The sequence below is a fragment of the Salarias fasciatus genome, chromosome 6, assembly GCF_902148845.1.
Source record: "Salarias fasciatus chromosome 6, fSalaFa1.1, whole genome shotgun sequence".
NCBI classification, from domain to species: domain Eukaryota; kingdom Metazoa; phylum Chordata; class Actinopteri; order Blenniiformes; family Blenniidae; genus Salarias; species Salarias fasciatus.
In genome coordinates this window covers 40,886,631-40,912,861 of record NC_043750.1, presented here as the reverse complement: position 1 = coordinate 40,912,861, position 26,231 = coordinate 40,886,631, and the positions used below count along the sequence as shown (strand labels likewise).

The 26,231-nt window shown below is 47.7% G+C and overlaps 1 protein-coding gene across 5 annotated transcripts in view; it reads right to left on the bottom strand.

The window, feature by feature from the left end:
* Positions 1-26,231, bottom strand: part of rptor (regulatory associated protein of MTOR, complex 1) — a 125,376-nt gene that overhangs the window by 14,891 nt on the left and 84,254 nt on the right. For all 5 annotated transcript variants that reach the window (XM_030093850.1, XM_030093852.1, XM_030093851.1 and 2 more), the window contains exons 15-26: positions 25,271-25,345; positions 22,647-22,712; positions 20,376-20,567; positions 18,392-18,532; positions 17,366-17,486; positions 15,940-16,080; positions 13,512-13,667; positions 10,471-10,589; positions 6,625-6,728; positions 6,307-6,484; positions 6,121-6,231; positions 2,810-2,915 (exon numbers count right to left, since the gene is read on the bottom strand). In XM_030093850.1, the coding sequence (XP_029949710.1) occupies positions 2,810-2,915; positions 6,121-6,231; positions 6,307-6,484; positions 6,625-6,728; positions 10,471-10,589; positions 13,512-13,667; positions 15,940-16,080; positions 17,366-17,486; positions 18,392-18,532; positions 20,376-20,567; positions 22,647-22,712; positions 25,271-25,345 (1,510 nt within the window). The remainder of the gene's footprint in view (positions 1-2,809; positions 2,916-6,120; positions 6,232-6,306; positions 6,485-6,624; positions 6,729-10,470; positions 10,590-13,511; positions 13,668-15,939; positions 16,081-17,365; positions 17,487-18,391; positions 18,533-20,375; positions 20,568-22,646; positions 22,713-25,270; positions 25,346-26,231) is intronic.

The window sequence follows — 26,231 nt, the reverse complement described above, 5'->3', positions numbered from 1 at the left end:
TTTTATTGACAGAGGCCATCTGATCTGCGATTGGTCAGACCATGACAGTGACGCGGCCTCTCTCTGACCTGTGATTGGTCATTGCAGTGACCACGCCCACTCTCACTAACCTATCAAATCCTTATTTATTTATTTATTTATTTATTTATTTATTTATTTATTTATCAGGGACAGTGCATATTGATCAACACTTCTTTTCTGGTAGAAGTGTAAATATGCCAGAATTAGCCATAGGCTAGTTTAAATCTGTAGTCCCTGGGCAGGTTGTTAAAATGGAAAATAAAAGCCATTCATACAAAAACATCTAATCCACAATACAGTATAATACAATAAAATACAATACAGAAGACATTAGGGACATATGGGAAAAACCAGTGACAGAATTTTAGCTTATACTTGTCCATGACTACATGTTTGGTTTGTTTTGAGCCATCTCTTAAGATTGGATTTAAAGGTGAAGTAGTTAGGGGTTTGTCTTATTTCGATAGGGAGACTGTTCCAGCGATGTGAGCCTCTAACGGAGAGAACGGTCCCGCCGAACACACTCTGTTGGAATGGTACCTCACAGTCCCCTCTGGCAGCCGCCCTGGTTGTTCTGGGACCACACTCTCCTCGTTTTATGAAACTGTTTAATGGTGGAGGTGCAAGTCCATTTAATATCTTGAAAATCAGGCATGCATCTAGGAAGAGTGTAAAGCTATCAAAATTAAATAAGTTGTACTTTTGAATTATGTGACAATGGTGGTAACGGCTGGGCTTTTGATCAAGTGTTTTTAAAGTTTGTTTATATAGGGATTCTATGGATTTCAAGGTGGTTTAGTTTGTCTGTGACCAGGTTGTGAAGCAGGATGTTATGTGGGAGAAGATCATGGCATGCATAAAAAGTTTTGCTGCATCTACAGTTAGGTATGGTCTTATATGTCTGAAATTGGCCAAGTTGAATTTAATCGTGTTTTCTACCTTTTTAAATGTCAAGTTTGAATCTAATGTGATTCCGAGATATTTAAACTCTGACACTACCTGAATACTGTTTCCATTGATCACAATGTCAGGGTCGGATTCTGTGGACTTACGTGAGAAGAACATACAAACCGTTTTGTTTGTGTTTAGCTGTAAGCATGAGTCCCTCAACCAGTCAGACACCTGGAGCATGGCTGCATTCAGTCTCTCTGCTGCTTGTTGTTTGGTTTCAGCATGTGTATAAAGAACTGTGTCATCGGCGTACATTTGCATGGAGACAGCTGGACAAACTGAAGGCAGATCATTTATGTATAGACTAAATAAAAGGGGCCCCAATATTGATCCCTGGGGAACTCCAAATTTACAGTTGAGATATGTTGACTGGGATTTACCAATGCGGACACTTTGCTTCCTGTTTGATAAATATGAGTTAAACCAATTAACTGCTTCCACAGAGAAATTAAAAGAAGACAGTTTTGACAAAAGTACCTGATGGTGTACAGTATCGAACGCCTTCTTCCAGAAATACTGCCCCCACAGCGCCACCTGTACCCAACATTGACTTGACACCTTCCAGAAAGTAACAGTTGGCAGTTTCTGTTGAATGGTTGGAGCGAAAACCAAACTGAAGTGGGTGCAAAGGAGTGTGGCTTATGTTCAGATGGGTAGTCAGCTGCTGAGCAACCCATGTCTCAGCCACCTCGGACACTACAGGTAGTAAACTAAAGGGCCTGAAATCAGCCACATTTGTTTGGTCTTATAAACGCCTTATAAATGGGTTTCACAGCAGCCGTTTTCCAAGTATGTGGAAAAATATATTGCCTGATAGAAAGATTTATCAAATGAGCTATCGGGCCAGCTAGCTCACCTCTAAGGAGGACAGCGCCACCTGGCTGCTGGAGGAGGCGCTGCGCTGCAGCAGACAGGACTTCCCGCCTCATTAAGGCTCATTAACGTTCCGTTAAAGCGGCTCCTGGCAGGATTTCCCTGTTTCTACCATCCCAATCAGAGCGCCGCTCGGAGATGGACGGAGTCCAACCGTCTCAGCGGAGGATTGAAAATATCATCAAGAAAATGTGTTTTCAAGCGGAGGTCAGGCGTGCTGCTGGACGGCTCTGCCGAGCGGGAGACTTCCTTGATTTAACGCCACGCAGCATTTTTCGCTCCGACACCGGAGATACTTCAGATTTCTGCTATTAAATTCCACTCATTCACTCTTCTCCTCTTCACCCGTTGCTGATTCACTACATGTTTATTCACGTGGACCTATTTTCAAACCGATCCAACAGTGAGAGTGTAAACTGAGGCAGCTCCCCTCCCCGGCTGGTAGTTTGATTCCCTGGTTAGGGAGATGATATACAGGACAGACACAAGGACGTATTGTCCTCACTGGAATCCACCAAAGGGTCCACGGTTCGAGCCCGTGTGTTGTCAGGACTTTACGCCACACAGCTGATTGTTTTCTGTCAATATCAGAAACAAAGTAACCATCACTGGCGGAGCTGTGAATTCTGGGTATTCTTGAGGAAACAATAGATTTCAGAGGATTCCGATTGAAGCGAATCATAAAGAATTTGTTTCAGAAGCTCCAGAGTGGATTTAGATTTTGCGTGCCGTGCTGATCACCACCTCGCTCGACATGCGTGACGGGACTGCAGAGCTCGTGCATGCCGCGCGCGTGCACGTGATCCAGGACGGACCGGGAGCCACGTAACGCCGGCGTGATTAAAAACTGACGTGACATTTGCTCAGCTGATCGGTAATGTGTGTGAAAACGGCTTCTCCGAATAGAGAGCAGCACGCCGCGGTGTGTGTGTGTGTGTGTGTGTGTGTGTGTGTGTGTGTGCACCTCGCTGAGTGATGCTCCGGCTGTGCCGCCGCACTCGGGCGTTCCGCAGGAACCTCCACTGGCGCTCCATCCTCACCTGGCTCTCCAGGTCATGCTCCTCCGGGATCTGAGGGACGGAGGACGAGAGACCAGAGGACAGACGGAGAGTTTCATTCCCTGTAACACACTTCAGGAGTCAGAACGGGGACGGCGCTTCTCCTGCAGTACCACAGGACGCCACCGGGGGCAGAACGGCGGCAGTGTGCTCATCGGTTCCCCAGCGAGTCTCCTGCGGTTCCACACCTCACCTCCTCTCAGAGGGACCGTTTGAAAAGTCACAACTTTTTATCGAACCTTCTGTAACCGAGAGGCCGGCGCCGCACAGCGACCGCCGCCGCCGCCCGCCTCTCCCAGCACCGCCTCCGAGACGCTGAACTCGGTCCGAGGAGGGTTTCTGTCCGTTTTTTCAGCAGGATGTAATAAAGTCATGAATTAGCTCTGAGCTCCGGTGAATAAACAACAAAGCAAAACCGTAAAAACAACACGTGCGCTCCTGAACGCTGCTCGCCACCGCATGCTTATTAAGCACATTTCTACTGCGAGGCCTCCGACGACGGCGGAATGCTAAGTAGCTCCCACACACACACACACACACACACACACACACACACACACACACGAGTGCTGAGTGTCATCAATATTCCTTTAATGTCTTCTCTCGGCATATTTCGCTTTTAGGCAGAGACAACAAGCATTTTAACACCTCTGTGCGAAGCTGCTGAATAAATAGTGTGTGTTTGTGGGTGTGTGTGAGATGGTAAATATACAAAATGTGTCTGGGTGGCTGTGTGCAGCGGCGTCGACTCCGCCTGTATTGTGGTCCACGGTCTCTGGGGGCTGACGGGGGGGCAGATTCAGGAGTCGGGACGCTGCTCCATCCTCACCGGGGGGCCAAAGAGTGTGTGTGAGTGAGGGTTTTCTGCTGTTGTGAGGACCAAACGTCTGTTTACTGGCATTACAGTGCGGTCACATCCATGGAGCGCTGGTATTCTCCACGTCTCTACACACAGCGCTCTGCAGGGCTTCAGCTCTGCTCAGGTGTTTTATGTTAACACTGAACAGTTTCATCTCCTTCTGAACATAGAAGCTGTACATTATCACCATTTATATCTTAATGCATGAATGATAAACCTGTAGTCCTAAGACCGAAGTTTATCCGACAGGAATGAATAGAAGTCAATGAGACGTGACGGGAACGGCCTGGAAACACACCCGGAGTGTGTGTTCGCTCCAGTCCTCCTGGACGTCACGGACGCTTCATGTGCTGGAGCTGCAGAGGGTTTCAGTTCACAGTGAAAACACAAAACCAGGCTCTGCCTGCAAAACGACGGAGCTCGGAGCCACTGGACATTATTCATCCTACATTTATTAAACCCTAACGGTGGAATTCTTTCCCCGTTGCCGTGGGAACCTGTGACTTCCCTGAAAAAAGCCGTTTTCACTTGAAACGTTGCGTAAACTGGTTTAAATCAATCTATTTTCAATCTATTCAAAGGAAACTTAAAGAAGTCGGATTCTGAAATGAATGGAAGTCAATGGAAAGATGCCGAAGTGACGGAAAAGGCTGCGAGACACGGCGAGACGCAGCAGACGCCGTGTTCCCGGGCTGAAACCCTGCTCTGGGTCAGCTGCTAATGGCGCGTATAATGAGACCCTGAGGTGAGAAGTGTGTGTGTGTGTGTGTGTGGTGAACATGGCCTGATTCATCCAGCCTCTCGGGCCCCGCAGGTCTTCACGGCGGAGGTGAAAAAGAAACATGATGGAAATGCAGTGCAGCTCGGAGGAACGCTTTTTCTAACCTTTCTTCTGGTTAATCTCACTTTCGGATGGAGACGGCAGCCGTCAGTCTCGTGGTCGTCTCATCGGTTTATCTTTTCTCTCACCTCCTTCCATCGTGATGATTTTTACAGGTTTCCTTTTCTTTGATGAAGCGGAAAAGCAGCAGCACGGTGCGTCTGACTCCTTCTTTCCAGAAAACCACAGCCGTACGTTAACATGAAAAATTCCGGGGTGATTACAGAACCCAACATTTCTCACCTGCACGTTCTAAAGCTACGTCTGGAACCTTAAATGTCTCTCAGGAGGAGGACCGCTGATGGATCTCACAGCTCAATTATTCAGCAGAGCCATCTCACAGAAGCAGCAGGTGCATTTTCTTTGCAGTGATTGCTTCCCACCCTGCTGTTTTCTCTGGGACTTCATCCATATTTAAAAGAGGTGGTTTACTTCTCTCTGCATTGGTGCAAGATTCTGCAGTCTTCACCAGAAGATTCAGCTCAGAGCCGGCAGAAGACGGCGGATGCTGACGCTGCCAGATAAACGTTTCCTTTGTGAGGCTTTACGGTTGATTCAAGTGGGAAATAATCCCAGATCATCCCAGGGTAAATGTTTCAAAACCACATTCTGGAAGAACGGAGAAGAGTCCTGATGCTCAGTAACCGTCAGTGTAGTCTGGATGTTCGAGGAGGAAGATGCTCCATAACTCTCTGAAACGGGGAGAGGCATTCCGGGGTTTGAACAGTCAGAGGTTGGATTTAATGTTTCAGAGCTTCACTCTGGAGGAGGCTCACCTCACAGCTGCATTATCCCAGAGTCATTTCAGTGAAGAGGCAGGCGCTCTGCTCCTCGCTGTGATTGGCTCCCGCTCCACCGGATCACACCGGGCGGCGCGGTGGAGCAGCGGTTAGCTCACTGCTGTTTCCAGCTTCATGCAATCCCGTTTCCCCACAAAGCGCCCAGGAGACACACTGCGGGTTGATTTGTGTCTCTGAATTGCAGTAAAATGTGTGAAGTCTGTCCATCAACGTGTGACCCCGCCACGACCCCACGACCCCGTGACCTCCTGACCCTGTGCTGAACGGAGCCGCCTCACTGTAACACCGGCTCCCTCATTCAGGCCATTTTCCTCCTTAAACTGAACAAAAAGCAGGAGAAAGCTGCACGGCGCTCATAAATAAGGCAGAACTCCCCGAGTGGAGCGAAGGCGGCGTGAAATATGTCCGCGGCGCCCGGATGTGTTTTCTCCCGTATGAACGGTGAACGGGTGCATTCCATCACCGCCGTGACTCAGCCGGCGAGCGGAATCAAACAACAGCCGCAGCCCAAGATCAGACGACGCACCCACGGCCCGGTTCTTAAATCAGCCTCTCCAGTCCAGCACCAGGAGACCAGGACTCTGCCTGCAGACCTCCAGGCTTCCGTAGTGCTGTCTACTGTCTGGGTGGGTGAAGCTCGCCCTGTGGGTTTCTGGGCGGGGGGAGTCGGCGCCGTACCTTCATGACGGGCTGGGCGAAGTACTTGGCGCTCCAGTCGCACAGCCCGGTCTGCAGGGCGGCGCTGATGTAGTTCCTGTGCGCTCCGGCCTCGTCGCCGTCGTCGGCCGCCTGCGGGGGGAGCACAGGAGCGTCAGGCCTGCACCGGCGGACTGGAGGAGGGCCCGGCGGGGGCGGGGGGCCTACCTGCTCCGGGCCCTTGTCGAACATCTTGCGGGTGCGGGGGAACTGGTGGGAGTGGGGCGCCTGCCCCCCCAGCGTGGGGGTGTAGGGCGGCCGGGCGGCCGGCGGCTCTCGGGCCGGCGGCTTGGGGACGTCGTTGGTCAGACTGGAGCTGCTGGTGCTGGGCATGGGCGGAGAGCCGCTGCAGGGCGGACACAGGAGGGGGGCACTTCAGGAGGGACCAGCGCCTGATGCCTCTGAGAACCGGCGGACCGGTTCTCCTGCAGAACGCTTCTTAAAGAGAGTGTAAAGAGTGTGTGTGTGAGTGTGTGTGTGACTCACCCGGCCTGGTGGATGTGTGTTCCCTTGCTGGTGGGGCTGGCCGGCGCTGACTGAGTGAGCGACCCCGAGTCGAGGATCCTCTGAGGCCGGGCGTTCACGGTGGCCTGAGGAGACGTTCCGTTACTTCGCTGTCAGGAGAAACACTGGAGAACGTCTCCTCAGCTCATTAACAGCTCCTCCAACGTCAGCACGCACAACACCGAGCTCACTGGATTCACATCTGAGGCGCCGCCACGTTTCAACGGCTCCACATCTCTTCAGTCTAAACGCTCCGTGGTGCTCAATCAAATCTCCACCCTTCAGTCTGGCTGTAATTCGATGAAGTCACTCTTCGTCTCTCAGTGAAAACGCCACTCCAGTCCTTTCTCTTATTGTTTCTCTGAAATTCAGAATTAAAAAACCTGTGCTGCAGTCTAATCTGTCAGATTGAGACGCGAAGCGCCGAACTCTGAATTTCCATCTGGCTGCTAACTGCATGAAAGTGCATCACTTCGCAAAGTTTGCCTGGTTTCCAGAACTTTCTGTCATTAGGCGGTGCGGCTAATATCACCTCTTTACTCCGAGTTCTCTAACGGCTGCACACAAGGGAGGAGAAACTTAATAAAGACAACGGAGGCAAAGCATCGCTGATGAATAGCGGCGTTGTTGTTTACTGGAGCCAGGTGGAGAGAAAAGGTAAATCCAGTTAACGCAGGCAAACGCAGTTTACTACCCGGGACGGCTTTGATCCAATTTCTATGCTAATTACACAGCAGCAGCCAGCGTCTTCTGCTGGAGCGTCACAAAAGCTGAAAGAGGAACGTTTAAAGGAAACTTAACACACAAACTGCATTTCTGACTGGGGGGGGGGGGTTCTTTATAGAGGATGAATGTGAGTAGCTGTTCAAACCGTGATCACTATAAACGAGAACATTTAGTCCTCTAATCCTAAAATTATCAAAAGAGGAGGATGACTTTATCTTGTGGCACAAACATAACAGGATTATCTCATAAAACACAGAAATAAAACCAGCAGGTGTTTACTGAATCACTGCATTTTGTGACAACAGACACAAAATAAAGTCCAAGTCCTGAAAGATGGAATCCGGGAAAACTGCAGCAGAAGCTGAAACTTCTGTTCAGTGTTGAAGACCTGAGAACCGGTTCAGACCGGATCAGGGCCTCCTGAAAACAGGCTGGGACCTGTTCAGACTAGATCAGGGTCTCCAGAAAACAGGTCAGGACCTGTTCAGACTGGAACAAAGCCCCCTGAAAACAGGCTTTGACATGTTCAGACTAGATCAGGGTCTCCTGGAAACAGGCTGGGACCTGTTCAGACGGAACAGGGCCTCCTAAAAATAGGCTTTTACACGTTGAGACTGGATTGAGACCTCCTGAAAACAGGCTGGGACCGGTACAGACCGGATTAGGGCCTCTTGAAAACAGGCTGGGACCTGTTCAGACTGGATCAAGGTCTTCTGAAAACAGGCTGGGACCTGTTCAGACCGCCAGCCAGAGCCAGTGTCCTCAGCTCTTTAGCCAGGTGTAGGGAAGAATGTGAAGTTGCGAACTCATCAGTAACATCGGGCGTGTTCTGCAGCACCGTCATGGATTATTCATCAAGGTTTGCTAACATGTGGTAAACAGGCATCAGGTCCTGCTACTTCTCTGCTGACAGGCTTTCCATGAAAGCAAGATGATGTGCAAAAAAAATAAAAGAAGATGAGGAGCGGAGCAGAAATGAGGGTAATGTGTTGTACCGGCTCCACGCAGGGAAACAGCTTGTTTCCACTCGTTTCCCTTCACTTCCTCCCTCCTTAATTGGCTGGAAAAGCAAACAAACTAATGCATGTAGGCAGACCAATGACAGCTCAGAGAAAAGGAAAAAAACGCTGTGAATGGGTCTGCTGAATTATTGAGCAGGAGCTGAGAGAAAGCAATTAACACCAGGTTGATGTATGATGATGATGGCTCCCTTCAGTGTCACGGTGCGGCCGTCGCTCTCTAAACGAGCCTGATGCTCTGAAACAAAAAGCTAAATGCTTCCGTCACCTGATCAGCAAACGGCCCATTTCCTGTCTCTGCAGATCAAACAGTCAGACTGACGGGCCTCTTCTGTTCCAACCGGCCACTTCCAACATTTAGAGGCCACTTCCTGTTTCTCCCCAAGACGATTAATCAAATGAGGCTCGAACTGCTGCTGTGTCTGAATCAAACTGCGTCTTGTTGGTGTGGGTTCGAGGACGGTGGCTCCAGAACAACCAGATTATCTCAAAATTAAAGCTGCAGGTTTATAATATGGCAGAAAAATGAAGTGAAGGTGGAGAAACTCGAACTCACAAACAGAAGAGCATAAAACAACAGTTCCAAGGTCTGTGCTACGTTCTCCATTCTACGTTCTAAAGAGTCTGTTCTAGTGAATGATCCAGGTAGGCCTCAGTCCTACTCCGTCCAGGTCGGCCCACCAAAGACGGATCGCAGGACAGACCGGAGGAGGTCTGGGCTTCTCCACTCCCCAGCATGGTGACCCTAACCGGACGGAGTCTCATCTGGGTCTGAATCGGAGTGGATCTGACTCTTCACTGGATCATCTGAGGTGGTTTTGATGGAGGCTTTGGTAGGTTTTCAGTCGCACTTGTTTTTTATATTTACTGTATAAATGAATCAGCGCGTGGAAGCAGAACAAAGCGACCTGAAGGTGAAAGAAAAAGATCTGAAGATGAGTCAAGTTTGAGACGTGTAGAGAGAAGAAGTCTTCTGTTTCTGGTTGAAGTTATCTGGATGATTCAAACCTCTGAGAAAAGAGCTATGACTGATTCTTTAGTCCAGGGAATAAAGCATGTGAGCAGTGGAACCTGAGAGCCACGGTGTGGGAACGGCTCCCTTCACTCACTTCTTTATGAGCTGAAAACCTTTTTCTTCTGCCGACACCCGAGTGTCGTCAAACGCCCCAATAACAAGAAGAGAAGGAAGAAAAAGCAGAGTGACTTTCAACCTGATCACATTCAGAAAGAGAAGGCTATAAAAAAGGATTTAATGGCTTCATCATTTCTGAAAGTAAATTTTAATTAGCTGCTGACCTTGTTCATGCCGCTACAAATCAATACCGTCTGACATTTAAAATCCGGATTAAAAAGCTCCGGATTCCCAGTAAGGTTCATGTTAACATGATGAACTCAGATAAAGGTTTGCTGATTGACTCATTTCTGCTGAGCAATTAAAACTAAACAAAGCCGTCGGCATCAGCTGTGAAGTCTTTAACTTTAAGGAAGAGATTCAGTGAGTCAGTCAGCCCTCACCCTGAACCCTGAACCCAGACGAGTCAGTCAGCCCTAAGACGAGTCAGTCAGCCCTCACCCTGAACTCTGAACCCTGAACCCAGACGAGTCAGTCAGCCCTCATAAAGGACGGTCAAGTCTCGAGACATTTCACTGACAAGTCGGAGTCATTTGATGAAACTGTGTCTGTTTCAGTCGTCAACCTGAAAATAAATCTGAAATCTGCTCCTTCCATATGCTGGCTGTCAGACGGGCGGTTTCAATAAATAACAGGAGTGAAGAAACAGATCGTAAACACATCTGACAAACAGCTAGCCTAGCATCCTGTTAGCTTCCAGGCTCTTTTCGTTGAATTGTGCAGATTTTACTCGTTCTAAAGAGAAGGTCGGGAGAGAAACCAGGACACACAGCCTCACGCCATAACGCCACTGCTCACGTGGCTCCAGCTTCCAGCTCATCTCAAGCACCGTCTCAAGGGAATTCTAAACCGTGATTCTCCTTCTTTCTGCTCCAGTCAGATCAGATCGTTCAGTCACTAGTATGGATCATCTTCTATCATCTGAGGATGACCGGCAGCAACCCGCCGTACCTTGTATGCGATGCTGTTGAGGACCTTCATGGCCAGATCGGAGACTTCAGGAAACGGATCTGCAGCCAGATGGAGCAGGACTCTCCAGATCTGAGTGTAGACGCTGTTGAAGGACACGCCTGGAGAAGACAGAGCAGCACGTCACCTTAACTCTGCAGGACCAGGTCAGAGCCAGGACAGTGGGACAGACCAGGACCAGGACAGTGGGACAGACTAGGACCAGGACAGCAGGGTCTAGAGCCTCTCTTCTCTGAGGAGAACTGCTAAAGAGGTAAAACTAAATAAAAAACCAGAGTTAAAGATGTGATTAGGAAGAAGCCTGAGGAGCAGGATCTGATTAGCGACAGCTAACTGCTATGCTAACAGGAAGTTGATGAATGAGAGGCGCAGCTCCTCTGGATGTGAGGCGGCGGGGCGCTCGAACCGCAGCTCCTCTGAATGTGAGGCGGCAGGGCGCTCCACTGCAGCGCCGCCCTGTCCTGACTTGACACTCGGGAGTGAAATGGATGTGGAGCTGTAAAGATGTTAACCACTGGCTAAATGAACCTCTGCATCACATTTTTATGGCCTCCCCAATTCTAGCAGCCGACATAAAACACCTTCAGCGCTGCAGAGTTTCTTCTTTTTTTTTTTTAGCTTTAAATCGTTGGGAGCATAAAAAATGCATCAGAAGGTTTGAAAGAGGAGCAAAATCTCCTCCTGAAGCGGGTTTTAAACACATTTCAGGCGAGATGGCGCGAGCGGCCGTAAATCGTACTGCGACGGTCTTTGGACGGGACGACGCGTCGAAGCAGGAGGAACAAATTGGAGTCGGCTGGAATCATGAACCGTCCACATCAGTCACGAGGAGCGGGACGGAGCGCGCTGCAGTGTTTAAGAAAAATCACATCACACTCGGAGCGTGTGTGATCGAGTTAAAGGAGCAGTGAGAGGTTCTGCAGTTCGGAGGAATCTTAGGGTTTTTGCACTTCCACAGAGTTATAATCCAATAAAACAAGAAAAAAAAACTCTTTAAATATATTTCACACAGTCTGAAGTTATTTAAACTGGAGTATTCGGCTCTCTCACCACAGCTGTTGGGACTCTGCAGGAGTAAAACCCAACTCTTGGAGTCTGTTAGCATGTAGCATCCATTTATCTTCTGGGACTGTTTGGAACCAATCAGCTGATGCCTGTGACGGCAGGCTGCAGCGTCCAGAGTCACCAATAAAGCTCAATGGCAGACACGCTCAGGGAGAACATGCAAACCAGAGAGCCTCAGAGTGAGAAGCCGCAGACAGAATTACTGCAACCCTCACTTTGTCAAAACTGTTCTGATTCTCCGACTCCGCCCGCAGGGCCACTGGCGCCACCTGGAGGCCTGGCACGCTGACACCGTGTCCCTGGGCTCCACTGCCTCTGGAATCGACGGTTTGCTGTATTTTTTATTCCTGCAGGGGCAGAGTTCTCGTTCTGAAATAAAGCTCTGGAGCTCCGGGCGCCGCCCGAGCCGGCGGGCGGTGTCGTTGTGCCTGACGGTAGCAGGCGAGCGCCGCGGAGCCGCGGGCGTGGCCGTTACAGGATTTGTAGTGGTGTCGGGGAATCGATAAATCTCCTCCCACACAGCTGGGAGCTGCCTTCCTGCCGGCCGGCGTCCAGCAGCTCCTGCATTCTGCTCTCACACTTTTAATTTGGATCCAAACGACTTCGCCGTAAAACTTCCTGTTTTCAGCTTGTTAGTCGATATAAAACCCGAGTGAGGAGACACACCAGCCCAAGATTTAGCTTCTGGAGCCGAGACAAAAACCTACAGGGTCTCCAGGAAACAGCTCAGAGGAAGAAACCAGAGTCAACAAGACCTGAAGGAGTTAAACTCTGGTCTGCAGCTACTTTATTCTTCCACTCTATCTGAATTATTAGCTTCTGTTTTCTATTTACTTTCCTTCCAGGACCTTGAAGTGATTTTTTTTTTTATGATTGCAGCTAAAAAATCTTCATTTTGACAACTTTCCCCAAAGGTTTCAAAGTCATTTCTTTCATTTTGTTGTACATAGTTTGCTGGAATAAACTCAAATTGAACTCTGCTGAAAACTCCAATAAAAAATGTGACTATAAGGTTTTATTTCTGAAATAATTCACCGACTCCAGACGAAAAGAGAAAAAAGCTAATCAAAGAAGAAAGAAGTCGAAGTGACATGAAGTCTGGAACAGATGATCTGAGGCCCCGTCGACACGGAAACAGCTGGGTCTGGCGTGTCGGTTCACTCAGAGCAACTGAAAACAACTTCCTGACAACGTTCAGGGTCTGAGTAGATGGCAGATACTCTGCTCCTGGTCCCGGTCCAGGTCCCAGTCCATATTCTCCAGGTCCTCATTTATCAAACCATGAGTAGAACAGACTCTAAATTTCTGTCTTACAAATGAAATTCAGAACGTAAGTATAAAACCAGTCCTTGCTGTCGGAGGCACACCAGTGAATCATCAGTGTTGATAAATCATCATGATGGAGAACCTTCAGGGGCATCTGTATCAGAAACACCTCAAATCTACCTCTAGAATATCTGTGTACGCATGGTCAGAGTTGTGCTTAACTTTACACACATTTCTAAGTACAAGTTGATAAATTCCAGACTTTGCTTAGAAATGCTCGTACATGCTCAGGACGCGCACAGTTGATAAATGAGGCGCCAGGAGTCACATTTTGAATTAGGTTGCAAGTTTTTCCTCTGAAGCTGATTTCTGGCATGTAGCATGACCACGATACAGTTTTAATTCTATTTATGAAAATACTTTAGATTTAAGAATCAGACCATATGAAAGTATTTCTAAGGTGCAATCTGTTTGCATCTGCAGGTAAATGAGAGGAAACATGCTTCATTACAGGACTGACCCGCCTTCACCACAGCCTCACTTCAGCTGCATTCACTCTAAACTGGAGTTTAACTTTCTGCTGCACAGACTGAGAAGTGACAAAGTGCTTTTATTTTGAAGAAGCTCCTGATATGATGCCAGATTTGCTAAAGGATGTTAAAATCTCCGGTAAAGTCCCGGTAAGTTCTCACCTATGAGGGAGTTGAGGGACGAGTACGACGACACCCGGCGCATCTTGTCGATGGTCTCGAAGGACAGGATGTACTCGTCGTTGTCGGGGCTTCCCAGGGTGCTGCTGGCGCTGCTGCTGGTGCTCAGGTTCCCCGGGGAGAAGGCGGCCGGACCGCCTGAGGGCCGGAGGACAGGGGAGGCGTCAGGAGGACAGCGGCGGCAGGCACAGAGGTTCACTCCAGAACAGGCATGTGAAGCAGGGAAAAGCCTGCCTTTAATGAAGCAACGCGTTTCTAAACTTCAATAAGACTGTCCACACTCTGGACTCTGTCTCTTCCTCTTAGGGAGGCTTTTACCAGCCTGTCAAACACATTCACACTGAGCTACGTCTCCTGAATTTACAATCACTGCGTGCAATATGCATGGATAATATGACTCATCCAGACTCACTGCTCCGCTCCTGTCCTCCAGTTTCCTTCCAGTTCCCTGTTTTTACGATCGCAGATGGTATTTACGTTTTCTATCTACAGCGGAGAGCTGCCTGGCTTCACTGTGCTCGAACATGTTTGACTTTGACTCGTTTGCAATAATGTCAGGAAACGTCCTTCACCGAGTTCATCCAGGTCAGGGTCAAAGGTAGAACAAGAAGATAAAGACAGTTGACTACCTACCAACCAAGCAACCAAATAACTCATTCACCAACCGACCCAGTTCAGGTCCTGAATGAATAACCCACCAATTCACCAATCCACCAGCAAACCAGGCGACCATTGTGGAAATTCTTACGTTCTTGAAATGAAGAATTTCTGACAAATCAATGAGCTTCTAAAAGTGCTTTATTTAAGACTGTCTCTCGCTCGAGATCGAAGAACAGGAGAAGTGTCTCGCAGGGAGATTCTACAAGGACCCGCTCACACCAGCCCTGTAAAATCCGGAAAATCCTCATCATTTATGTATGTTTGAACACTCCCCTGAACTCAGATCTGGGTCTTTCAGGCGAACCCTGAATCCCCAGGATCAGCAAGGTCTCCATCTGGATGTACGGACTGTGGACCAGCTGCAGTGAGAGGACGTCATGTGGAGCGCCATGCATTTGAATAGCAGAATGAACAAAACCAAACTTCACAGGCAGAATCTCCTGGATGATACAACAGTGTCTGGATTATTGCAGGAACTGAATCACCTCCTAAACTTCCCCATTTTACCACAAACTTTGAAAATTAGCTTTAAATACAGAAATCTAGAGTGTAAAGTTATTAGGCCAATGCTTTCCTCTTGAAATTAGACTTCATGCTCAAGCTACAGCTGGTCTGAATCAGTGGGTTTCAAAGTGTGGTGCGAGACCCTCCCTGTTTGCTGTGAATATTAACTATAAGAAAAAAAGTCCTCACATTTTCCGGGAGCTGCATTCCGTTTGAATCCTGTCCTACAGTCTGAGCATCAGCTCATAAACAGCGGAGAGCTCCTCCTGGTTTCCAGCTCCATTCCACCGTGAGCAGACAGGAGCTCAGCAGTGTTTGGAGGTTTGTGTGTGAATATATTTAAACCAGAAAACTTTTCTGCTGAACGCTGCTACATTCAGCACAGGAAACACAGAGCTGGCTGGTGAGGAGGCAAGAGGAAGAAAATACAAAGAACAGCTTGAAAAGTAAAAATAGACTTAAATTTAAATGTCGCTGTGACGAGAAGCCAGATTACTCAACAGTTTGTTGTTCAGATTCCAGCTGCTCCGATGAACAATCTCAATCTTTTTATTGCTGCTACAAGGATCTGGCTGATATATTGCTGCCGATTTATAATAACAAACTAAACACCATAAGATCGTTACAGGTCAGTGCAGGCCAGAATAAATCAAAGCAAATCAACATTAATCAGAGTAGAACAGCCTTCACTCAGTCAAAGCAATACAGGGGAGCGTGAACAACAAATATAAACCAGCATGTACCAACCAGAACCAGGGGAAACCAGGAAAAACTAGCATGAATGAGGAGGAGAAGACTAGACAAGGACAGCAAAAAACCAGCATAAACCAGCACAGAACTGCCGCATAAACCAGCATAGACCAGTGCAAACCTGCATAAATCAGTCCAGCATGGACCTGCACAAAGGATAACACAGACTAGCATGAGATCAACGTAGACCCAGCCTAGACCAGCATCAACTAGCATAAAACAAAGTAGACCATCATTAACCAGCCCAGATGGGCATAAACCAGCATAGACCACAATGTAAACCAGCAGAACGTGTATAGAAGTGTCCCGTCGATCCAAGCTGTGGTTTCTCCTTCAGCTGCTGATCACAGACAGAGAAGTGGATCTTTTCATCTTCTATTAAAATTTAAAGTCTACAGCACATGTAGAGGATGAGGAGTTGATGAAGAGCGTGACTAGTCTGTCCTGGAGACACCAGTCTGGCTAAAGCTGCCGCCGCCCCGGATGCGGATCCTACCCTCCTCGTTGAGGTTCAGGTTCTGCAGGCTCTTGTTCAGGTTGCGGGCCGTGGTCACGGCTCGGATGTTGGTGTAGGAGTTGACCGAGCGGAGGCGAGGGATGGCCGGGCTGTCCCTCACCGGAGTCAGGTTCCCCGGCTCTGAGGACAGACACAGGACACGGATCAGATCTGAGCCTGGCAGTCCAGATCCAGGACCAACACTCTGGTTCCAGTCACTGTGCTGAAAGACTGAGTTCTAAACCTGGACCAGATCTGCTCAGACAGGACCAGAACCTTTTCCTCTGCAACGTGTGGAAATATCATTTAAAATGCAGAAAAGATGAGTTTTAGATGGAGAAATGTCAGGAAATGATCTCCAGACATTAAAACAGTGACGTGGTTGTGACTGAACGTATGTGAAACAAAAAGGGAGGACAGCATGGACGGCATTCAGTTCACCCATTCAATCACTTCTCCTATTAATGGTCTGTTAACCTGATTTTTGCTTTTCTATTCATCCCGTCAGTCTTTTATGATTATTTCATATTCAAACACATGAAGTTTCTTCTGTCTTAATGGACGATAATGAATATTTGCAGAGAAACCCAGACGGCCTTTGTGTTGCTTTGACTGATTCTCCAAAAGAGGGGATTTAAAAACTGTTTCTCACCTGAATGTGGACTGGATGACCTCCGAATGATCATTCTGTCTTTTCAATCTGGTTCAGGCTTAAATGTATTAAACAACTCAACAGAAGGACAGTATGAAGAGATGAAGTGATCAACGTCAGTGATAAGGACGTATGCAGATGACGACTCCTTTATCAGCAAGTTAAAATCTGACTTCATCAATATACTGAAATTAACTGTATGTCAAGATGTGACACACACACACACACACACACACACACACACACACACACACACACACACACACACACACACACACACACACACACACACACACCACAGACAAAGCTCTAATTAATTACAGCCATTCAATGTTATCAGTATGCAGATGATGTCCGTTTGTGTGTTAACACTGAAAAGAAGTCATTCTGTCCTTTTCACATGTAATGAATTCATTAAGCAGAAATGAAATGGACTTTGGTAATGATGGAAGAGACCTTGAGACATGATGCTTGTAGATTATTTTCTCTTATGTGAAAGTGATTTATATCTAGTATATTCACACTGGACATCCTAAACTAATCATGGTAAATTTATTTGAATTGTTCTTAAAAAAATAAAGCTCTACGCAGACGATGTCATCTGTTATATTACTGACTCATACTTGCCTATATGAATGAAGTGCAGTTAAAACTGAATGATGTCCAACATATCTCAATTTTAAAACAAATAAAGACATTACTTGACACCCCGATAACCCCACAGTGAGCGGCGGCAGTCTGACGAGTTGAGCCCAGAACCTCTCCAGCCGATACCTGCAGTGTTGGCCGGCGACGGGACGGTGTAGTTCTTCTCCTCTTCGATGAACTGGAGGGCGACTGTGCAGAAGTTGCTCTCGTACTGGACCACCAGGTGACTCAGAGCGACCACCAGCTCCTGTTCAGACACCAGGAAACAACACGTCTCTTCAGGCTCCGATCCAGACGATCAGCTGATCCCAACCATCAATCACCAAGAAACTACCCTCAAACAGCGCCGCTATGGCAACCGGATGAATCCCAGACGTTAAATTCTCCTGAATGTCTGTAGATTTTCCTCTATCTGAAGTGTCCTGAGCCTCGTAGAAACACAGAATGTATTGTCTGCCAGCAACGCAATAAATCTGCCTGTTTTAACTGTAATAAAGGTGATGAAGCACCAACTTAACCTCCCAGTAATGGAATGAAACATTCCAGCCAACATCATCATAACATGAGCCAATACTTTAATAAGCTATCACACCACTGAAGTGGCATAAAGAAACATTTAGAACGTAATAACTGGAGCCAATAATATGAGAATACATCCATAAGACAGAAATGCGAGGAAATACAATGATGTGCGTAATGGAAGACGTTGATCCAGGAAACAAACCATGAAACCCTTTCATTTACTGTTTTATTAGAGTATTGACCACTTCCCATATCAATTTAAATGACTTTTAAAATGGTCTGAATTATTATATCGACCATTAGAGCATCAGCGATTACTATAAACATTACAAACCACACATCTTCCATCCACCTCTTCATCCATATTTCCATCCATCCATCCATCCTTCGCAGCATCAAACAACTTTCACTGGCTGTTTGACTTCAGATTTAAGAATCACTGACATCTGACGACACTTCCTCCTTTCTTCTCCTTCAACATCAGCTTTTGTCATTATTTCAACTTTTCAAACAAAGATAAAACCAGCTTCCTTTGCCAAAGAGTTGTGCGTGTGTGTGTGTGTGTGTGTGTGTGTGTGTGTGTGTGTGTGTGTGTGTGTGTGTGTGTGTGTGAGTACGCGTGTGTCTGACCTTGCGGACCACCGGGCTGCCGTCATTGATGAGCTGGGCGAGCATCATGGCCACGTTGTGGTCGATGGTGGTGGAGTGATCCGTCCTCTCCGCCGAGTTTCCCACAAACGTCCCCAGAGCGAAGACGGCCGCACAGCGGACCTGCAGCCACAGCGGGACGACAGCCGGATGACGGGACGCAGCACCACCGCAGCTCTACAGGCGCTCAGTCAGTTAAACCCTCCGTGCACGCATCTTCATTTCAGTTTGTGGATTTGTGTTTATTGTAACACCTGCATGCAGCGGAATGTGTGTGTGTTTGTGCCAGGTGAGATGCAGAGTTTAAACAATGAATTTCCATCGTCTCCTCAGAGGAGGTTCGACCTCAGTCAGCTGGATTCTGATCATCTGCCGCTGGAAGGTCACAGTGGATGTTTTTGCCCTCAGTGCGGACTGGCAGGTTCACTCTTGTCAGGCTGTTCGTCTGGACCGTCTCGTCAGCAAGAAACACTTCATAACATCAAGCGGCACTTTGAGGACAATGAAAGGACCTGATGCACTGAAACAAGCCCGTGAGTCAAGACCCAGGGAGGAAAAAACCCACGACTGCTTGCAAAAAATCCAGCTGACTGAGATCACATGAAGAGGAGGTGAAAACACACACACACACACACACGCACACACACAATCTTTTCATAGCTGCACTGAAAGTTGGAAAATCACTGAAATGAGTTTTTTGTTCCAGTTCCTGTCTTCTGTCCCAGCATCAGTACGAAATGCAGAGACTGTGAGAGCCGTGCGCTCCGCTGAGCCCTGTCGGTGCTGTAACTCATTACTTCCTCCGCCCGCTTCATTGGATGTTTAATCTAGACCTCCGTCACCCAGAGGGATGTTTTCCAGCAGGAACTTGTCTTGCCGAGCGGATCACAACAGGAACATGAGTATCTGGCTTCATGTGTTCAATGTTGGCATGCAGCCTCAGTCAAGCTGAAAAACACAGATGCTGATTTCATTTCATTCCCTCTGCAGAAACATGTGAGATATTCAGTCATTCAGTTTGTTTTGCTGCAGTCGTCTCTGACTGTCCTCCACCTCCTCCTTCCTGCTCGCTTCCTTCCCGTTAGTTAAGTGTCTTCTTGTACTGCAGATATAAAACATTGTAACTGTGATTTTGAGGAGGCTCGTGTGCAGCGGGGTGTGTGTTCGGTGTGTGTGTGTCACCCTGCTTCGGTCTCCACAGACCAGTTTGAACTTAATTAAAGTCTCTGCTCAGCCGCTTGTCTTCACTCATCTCCACGAGGCTCTGGAGGAGCCACAACACAAACCTTCACATTTAATGATTTACATTATGGAGACTTGATTTTTGTGCCCAACAGGGAAATAACTCCTGAAAACTTTCCATGTGCAAACAGATTTCTGTCCTAACAAGCTCAGAAGAGATGCAGAGAATGGAAACGTGATGTTTTTTAATGGAACGTCGGAGAAAATCTGTCAGTCAGATTCATTAATTCAAGAGTTTTCTACTTGTCTGTGATTTAATGGCGTCGATCAGAATCAAGTGTTCAAATGAGACGAACTGGGAAGAAAAGGAAACTCAGAGCTAATTCACCCATCAGAATCCTGTTGCCATCAGCCAGCAGGTCAAAGTTCATGTTAAAAGCAGAAAACTGGACAAAACCAAAGCGGCGAGCTAAAAAGGCTGACTCAGCAGAAATCGCGTAAAGCGTGTCAGTCGGAAGAAACTAAAGGACTGTTGGACTCACTGCTCTGAAAGTCCAAACCAGATAGAAGCAGCTCATTATTCAAAGTCGAACCAAGTCAGAGTTTATGAAAACACCGTCTGACTCCGAGAGGTGAAAACAGATCAGCTCCGCAATTTCATATTCCTGAAAGCTGGACTCTGGATGAATCAGCAGATTTCCTCTGAGTTAAAAACTGATTTGCAGACAATACAGACATGAGGAGCAGAAGGAGCCCCGCCTCCAGCCGCCTCCAGCCGCCTCACCTCGGGGATGGGGTCCGACAGCAGGGTGTACAGCTTCTCGTGGGCGCTGTCCCGAACGCCGCACCAGCGCGCCGGGTCGAAGTTCTGCCAGATGCGACCCAGACAAATGGCCACCCACTGACGGAGCAGCGGGTGGGGGTCCGACAGCTGCTCCAGGCAGTTGGCGATGAGGTTCCCCTGTAGACAGGCCTCCTGGGGGGGGCGGGGGAGACGGAGGGTGAGGCACACGTGAGGAGTAACGTGATCACACAGACGGGACAACATGTCCTCAACACGAGAGTCACTCCCTGGAGGGGCAAACTACTCAGCGCTTTCCAGTAGAAAAGATTATCACTAATATTTAAGGACGCACTAAAACCACTTTCTGAAGACGGAGTGCGAACCTTCAGCGACTTGCTGTTACTGAGCACTGATTCGATTCCACACGCAAATGATATGGGAAGGCTGTGCACTGACACAAGCCACCTTCAATAACCTCTGTGTCCACGCTACGTCACTTTGAACAGCCTCTGTGCCAACGCTACGTCACCTCCAACAGTCTGCTGGTCTCCAGTACACACAGCGCTCCCTGAAGCTCTTTAGCATGTAGCATGACGGAGCAGTAATCTGCTAAGTGACGTGGTTGTCACTCTGCTGGTTAGGTTGCTGATGTTGTACCAACCGTCTTTCTGCTGCTCTTGATATTTTAGCAGAACGTGATGTACAGTCAGTCTTACTCTTGTTGCTCTCATTAATACTGAATCATCTCCACTGACTCGTCCTCTCTCCTCTCTCGTCTGCCTGCTGCTGACGATACAGACGTCCTGGTCGCCTGGCGGGGCTCGTCGGGCGGTATGAGGACTCTGAGCTGGTTAATCACTGCTCACCTGTAACCTGACGGAGCTGTGCAGCACATTCAGGCCTGCTCTCATGTTTCCTCTCAACAAAAGGGAATTGGTTTGTCAAGGCTTGAAGCGCTCTCAAGGAGGATGAAAAAGATGCCTCCTTTATTTGAAATCCTTTTGAACATCTTCCTTTTTTGATTTCCCCGGCAGAAACACTCTCCTCTGCGCTCGGCTTTGTGTCTCTGCTTTTCGCAGGCCGTCACAGAATCAGCACTTCGGCTTTCAAGGGCGTCCAACTAACAGAGTTCCAGAATGTGTGAAAATTAGGAAAATCAATGAGTGCCTAATCAGGTGGTGCAACATGCATCGATTTACATGGTAAAGCCAAGTTTAGGAGGGAAACGCAGACTCAGTGATGTGGAGCATCACAGCAGGAGGAAGAGCGGATTGAAGCAAAGTGACTTCATCGTAACAAGACAGTCATAAGCAATCAGGTCTGGATCGTTTCAACTTCCTTATAATACGAGAGTTTCTGGATGGAAATACTGAAATAAACAAACCTTTTCAGGACATTGTAATATAATAAACTTTACCAGTCCTCTTATTCTCATTTGATGCTCATTTTGAAATCAGGCATCAGACAAAAAAATGTAGAGCATTACCGACACTATTTTAAGGTAAAAAAAACAAACAAAAAAACTAAACAAAAAGACATTAGATTAAAGTAACAGGCAGACTATTGGTCATTAGTCTTTTTAGAGTTGCTAATTCAATTTAGATTCGGAGTCGACCTATGGTCAAAACCAACAGTGCATATCATCGGTGACCACTAGAGGTCACTGTATGGCCACAGAAAGCTGTTTTTAACTGCGAGGCCAACAGAAATGTCTCCAGAAAGAAAATGCTACGAAGCAACTGTTAAATCGAGAAAATGAGCACGAGAATCATCAGAACTTGGAAGCGAGCGAAACACTGAGGACCAGACTGTCAGAAGGTTCTGGAACAGTGAGGCTGATCGACCCGGATCATCGCCACACCTGGACGAGACAGTTATTAAGTTATAATCTAGAAAACACGGTAATGTGGTTTTGATGAAGTCATCGGCCGGGATGACCGTGTCAGATTAGCTGAACCACAGTTTGTCCCACTGAAAGGCTTGTTGGGGTGAGGCAGGGGGGTGGGTGGGGGATGGGGGGGGGGGGGGGGGGGGGGGGGGGGGGGGGCAGCCGGGCCAGCTGACACCTGCAGTGATGGAGAGCCAGGCCGAGGCGGTCGGGACCCAAACGGAGATTGCAGAGGTGACTGCTGCTCACAAAACTGTCACATAAAACTTTTCTGCTGGAAACACACAAAGAGCCACACAGCGATGTGTCACCGAGTGACGGCTGGCCCGGAAGAACCCCACACACACATTCTCTCTCACACACACACACACACACACACGTACCTGCCCTGTGTTGTAGCTGTTGACGATCACTGCCAATATGAAGACGGCCATGGTTCGATGCTCTGCCTGGAAGAGATCCAAACACACACTGATCCATGACTGAAGCCAGACTACGACTCCTCAGCAGCTGTGGCCTGTTGCACAGAGCCAATGTGGGATTTACTGATCCAGGATCAATGACCGATCCGGGATCTTCCAATGCCGAACCACAGGGTTCAGGCTGCATTGGTTGCACAAAAGACCAAGTGAGGAGGAGAACACACAGATTCATCACACCGGGAGAAACTGATCCTGGATCAGCGCGCAAACCATTCCTTAAGTAGACCCCCGCAATCGATCACAGAATCATGGATTCACCAAGACAACCAGAGTAGTGTCCTTCTCTCCACCCGAACGGGAAGTTCTCCTGGAGGCAGAGGAGGAAGCCGGACCCCTCCAGTGACCTCTGACCTCATCCCTGGTCCTGATCTTGGTTGTGTGCAACAGGCCCCTTGTGATCAATATAAACACTTATGCCGATGATGTTCATGTCTTTGTGCTTCCAGGAAACAGTGCTCTTTCTCTCGGCCCTGATTCCCTGGACTGGTCAGTTTGGAGAGTTTTGGTCGTTTCTTCCTGGTCGTTCTGATCTGGACCTCCGCCCGTCAGATACCGAACACCGTCAATCGAGTCAACGTTTTAAACTTCGCTGCACATTTTTGGTGAATTGAATCAAACAGATTTGGACAATGCTCAGAATTTCATTTGTGAGATATTGTTAAAAAACATTTAAATTATTCAGTCATTCATATTTTGATGTTTTCGCCTCAGAGTCGGTTTTAAAAACTGATTTCTGTGACGAGGATCTGCTGGAAGGTTCCAAAAGGAACAAAACGACATCTGCATTTCAGAACTTAAACATCAGAAGAACTTCAAACACCCTGCTGTTCCATCCTGGTCCTGGACCTGCACATCCTGGACCCCCGATCCTGGACATCATGATAGTGGACCTGCTGGTCCCGGACCTGCTGATCTGGCTCTGTCCCCTATCCCACTTTTGTGCAACCGGATCAAAGATAACTTCATCCAGGATAACCAAGATATCCCGGCTTAATCTCTTGGTTTTGTGCAACAGGCCCCACAAGAACCTCCAAGACCCTGCTGTGTCATCCTGATCCTGAACCTGAATCTGCTGATCCTGGACCTGCTGATCCTCAGCCTGCTGATCCTGGGCCTCCTGACTCTGGACCTCCTGATCCTGGGCGTCCTGATCCTGGACCTCCTGATCCTGGACGGTTCCAAAGGGAACAAAACAACATTTGCATTTCATAACTTAAACATCAGAAGAACTTCCAAGACCCTGCTGTGTCATCCTGATCCTGGACCTGCTGATCCTGGACCTCCTGACAATGGGCTGCTGATCCTGGACCTCCTGATCCTGGAACTGCTTGTCCTGGATGTGCCCGTCCTTGACCTGGTGATACTGGACCCGCTGATCCTGGTCCTGGTGGTCCTCGATCTGCGGATTCTGGTACAGGACCTGGTCCTGCTGATCCTGGTCCTGGACCTGCTGGTTCCAGAGCCCTTGGATGGCGGTCTTCAGGGAGAATCCTGTCTGGCTGCTCCGGACCAGCAGCTGCTTCAGGTCATCTGAAGGTTTGAGCTTCTGGTCGGAGAGTTGATGGAACATCAAATGAATCCATCAGAGCTCCGTCGCTGCACCGTCAGTCCTCCGTCAGAGGACGTGCGGTCACCTCACGCTCGTACATTTGACAGGACCGCGCAGTAAGTGAGAGCTTCGGGCCGCCGCTCCAGTAATCCTCACATCATTCTGCATCTCTGAGTCCCGGAGTTCAGGCTGGACCACAACACAGACCTTCAAATTAAAAGTGCAGGTTCTGCGCCGATGCAGCTCACTGAAGGACGTTCTGCTTCTGATCTGTTGGGTAATGAAGCGTCTGGATGCCCGATCAGCTTCACAGTTTCAGCCGTGCTGTAGAGCTGCTTTTAGCATTAGCATTGCAACAAAAGCTGTTCTAATACCTTACTGAATTCTGAATAGAGCCTCAGCTCATTCTCAGATTTTAAGTGGGTAAAATTGTGGTTTTAAGACACATTAATGTAAAACCTTAATTGTGGCTCTTCATCATTTTGTCCGTATTTGATATTGGCTGATAAAAAAAATTTAAATGAGCGTTTAGATGAGTAAGAAGAATGAAACAGGCCGCTGACCCGAGAGGAGAAGGATTTCTACTCTGATTAAATCTGAGTCATCCGAGATTTACGGACATATTCAAGGACGACATTACTATCAGGTACAAAACACATCAGTGTGTGTGTGTGTGTGTGTGTGTGTGTGTCTGTGTGCTGAGTGTTTATTACAGATTTGACTTGTCCTTTTAAGAAATGTATTCTAAAGGTGTGAAAGTTTTAGTGGCTGTTTGTGTTCAATAAGTTTTATGAAATCGGACAAAAACAAGTGAAGTTCATTAGAGTCCACTTGGACAGCAGTGTTGGTGCAGAGCCTCCACCAGGTGATGAAGCAGCTGATCACGGTGTTCTTACAGAAAACTCACTGTTCTGGAGCGCCACGTTTCTTGTTGTGTAACAAAACAGCAGATGAGTGAGACACAAGCGTCACTTACAGGCATGTAATTATCAGCCAACACTGACAGGAAGTACTTGTGTCCGTTGTCTTTCACCAGGTCAGCTTGACACGACTGCAGGGACGAAAAGAGAAGCTTCGCTTAGAAATCAAGGCAGGAGCGTGAAACAGAAATCACCTGAAATATGAACTTAATGTCAGAAAAACATTGGAAAATTCAGAGCGACCGAAAACATCAGTGAGCAGACGGAGAGGAAGGAGAGACGGCGGGTGAAGGACGACGTGTTTAATTTAACATCACAATGAGATTTAATTAAAAAGCAATAAATGAAATGGACCGATGAAAACAACCAGAGGAAAGAGGTGACTGGATGAAACGATCGACCTCTGCTCCCTTAAGGTGCGGGCACTGATTCACATCGGCACATAAATAAAGGCTAAGAAGTCAACATCAATCCTGCTTAATTCTAAACTAAAACTAAAGTCTGCAACAACCTGAAACTTGACATGTGAGTTTGGAATGTGGGCGACTGAAGCTTTTTCTGATGGTGTGAGAGAGAGATTCATCTAAAAGGGAAAATTCCAGACACGAAGCAGGAAACGCTCTCTGGAAACCAAGCCTCACGCCAGCAAAAGCAGAAAACAGTGAAACACATGAAGTGAAGCTGGTTTCCCAACAATCACGACGTTCTGCAGCGTTCAGCGTTCCAGATGTGAGCAGCAGGAGGTCACCAGAGTAGAACAACAGAGGCCTGCCTCCGTCTGGGGTCCAATTTCTGTTCTATTCGATCTATTTTTAATTCCACTCTTTATAGAGAACATTCGGTGTTTTCTACTGAAATCTCTACTTTTCTTCAATCCATTTTGCACATTTTCTGCTCTTCCTGGACTGAAACTCCAGACTTTCTGAAGTCTGTTCTGCACAAACAATTGATTATGCATTAAAAACTATTTGCACAACATTTCACTTGGTTTTTATTTAAAATCACATCTCTGCTTTT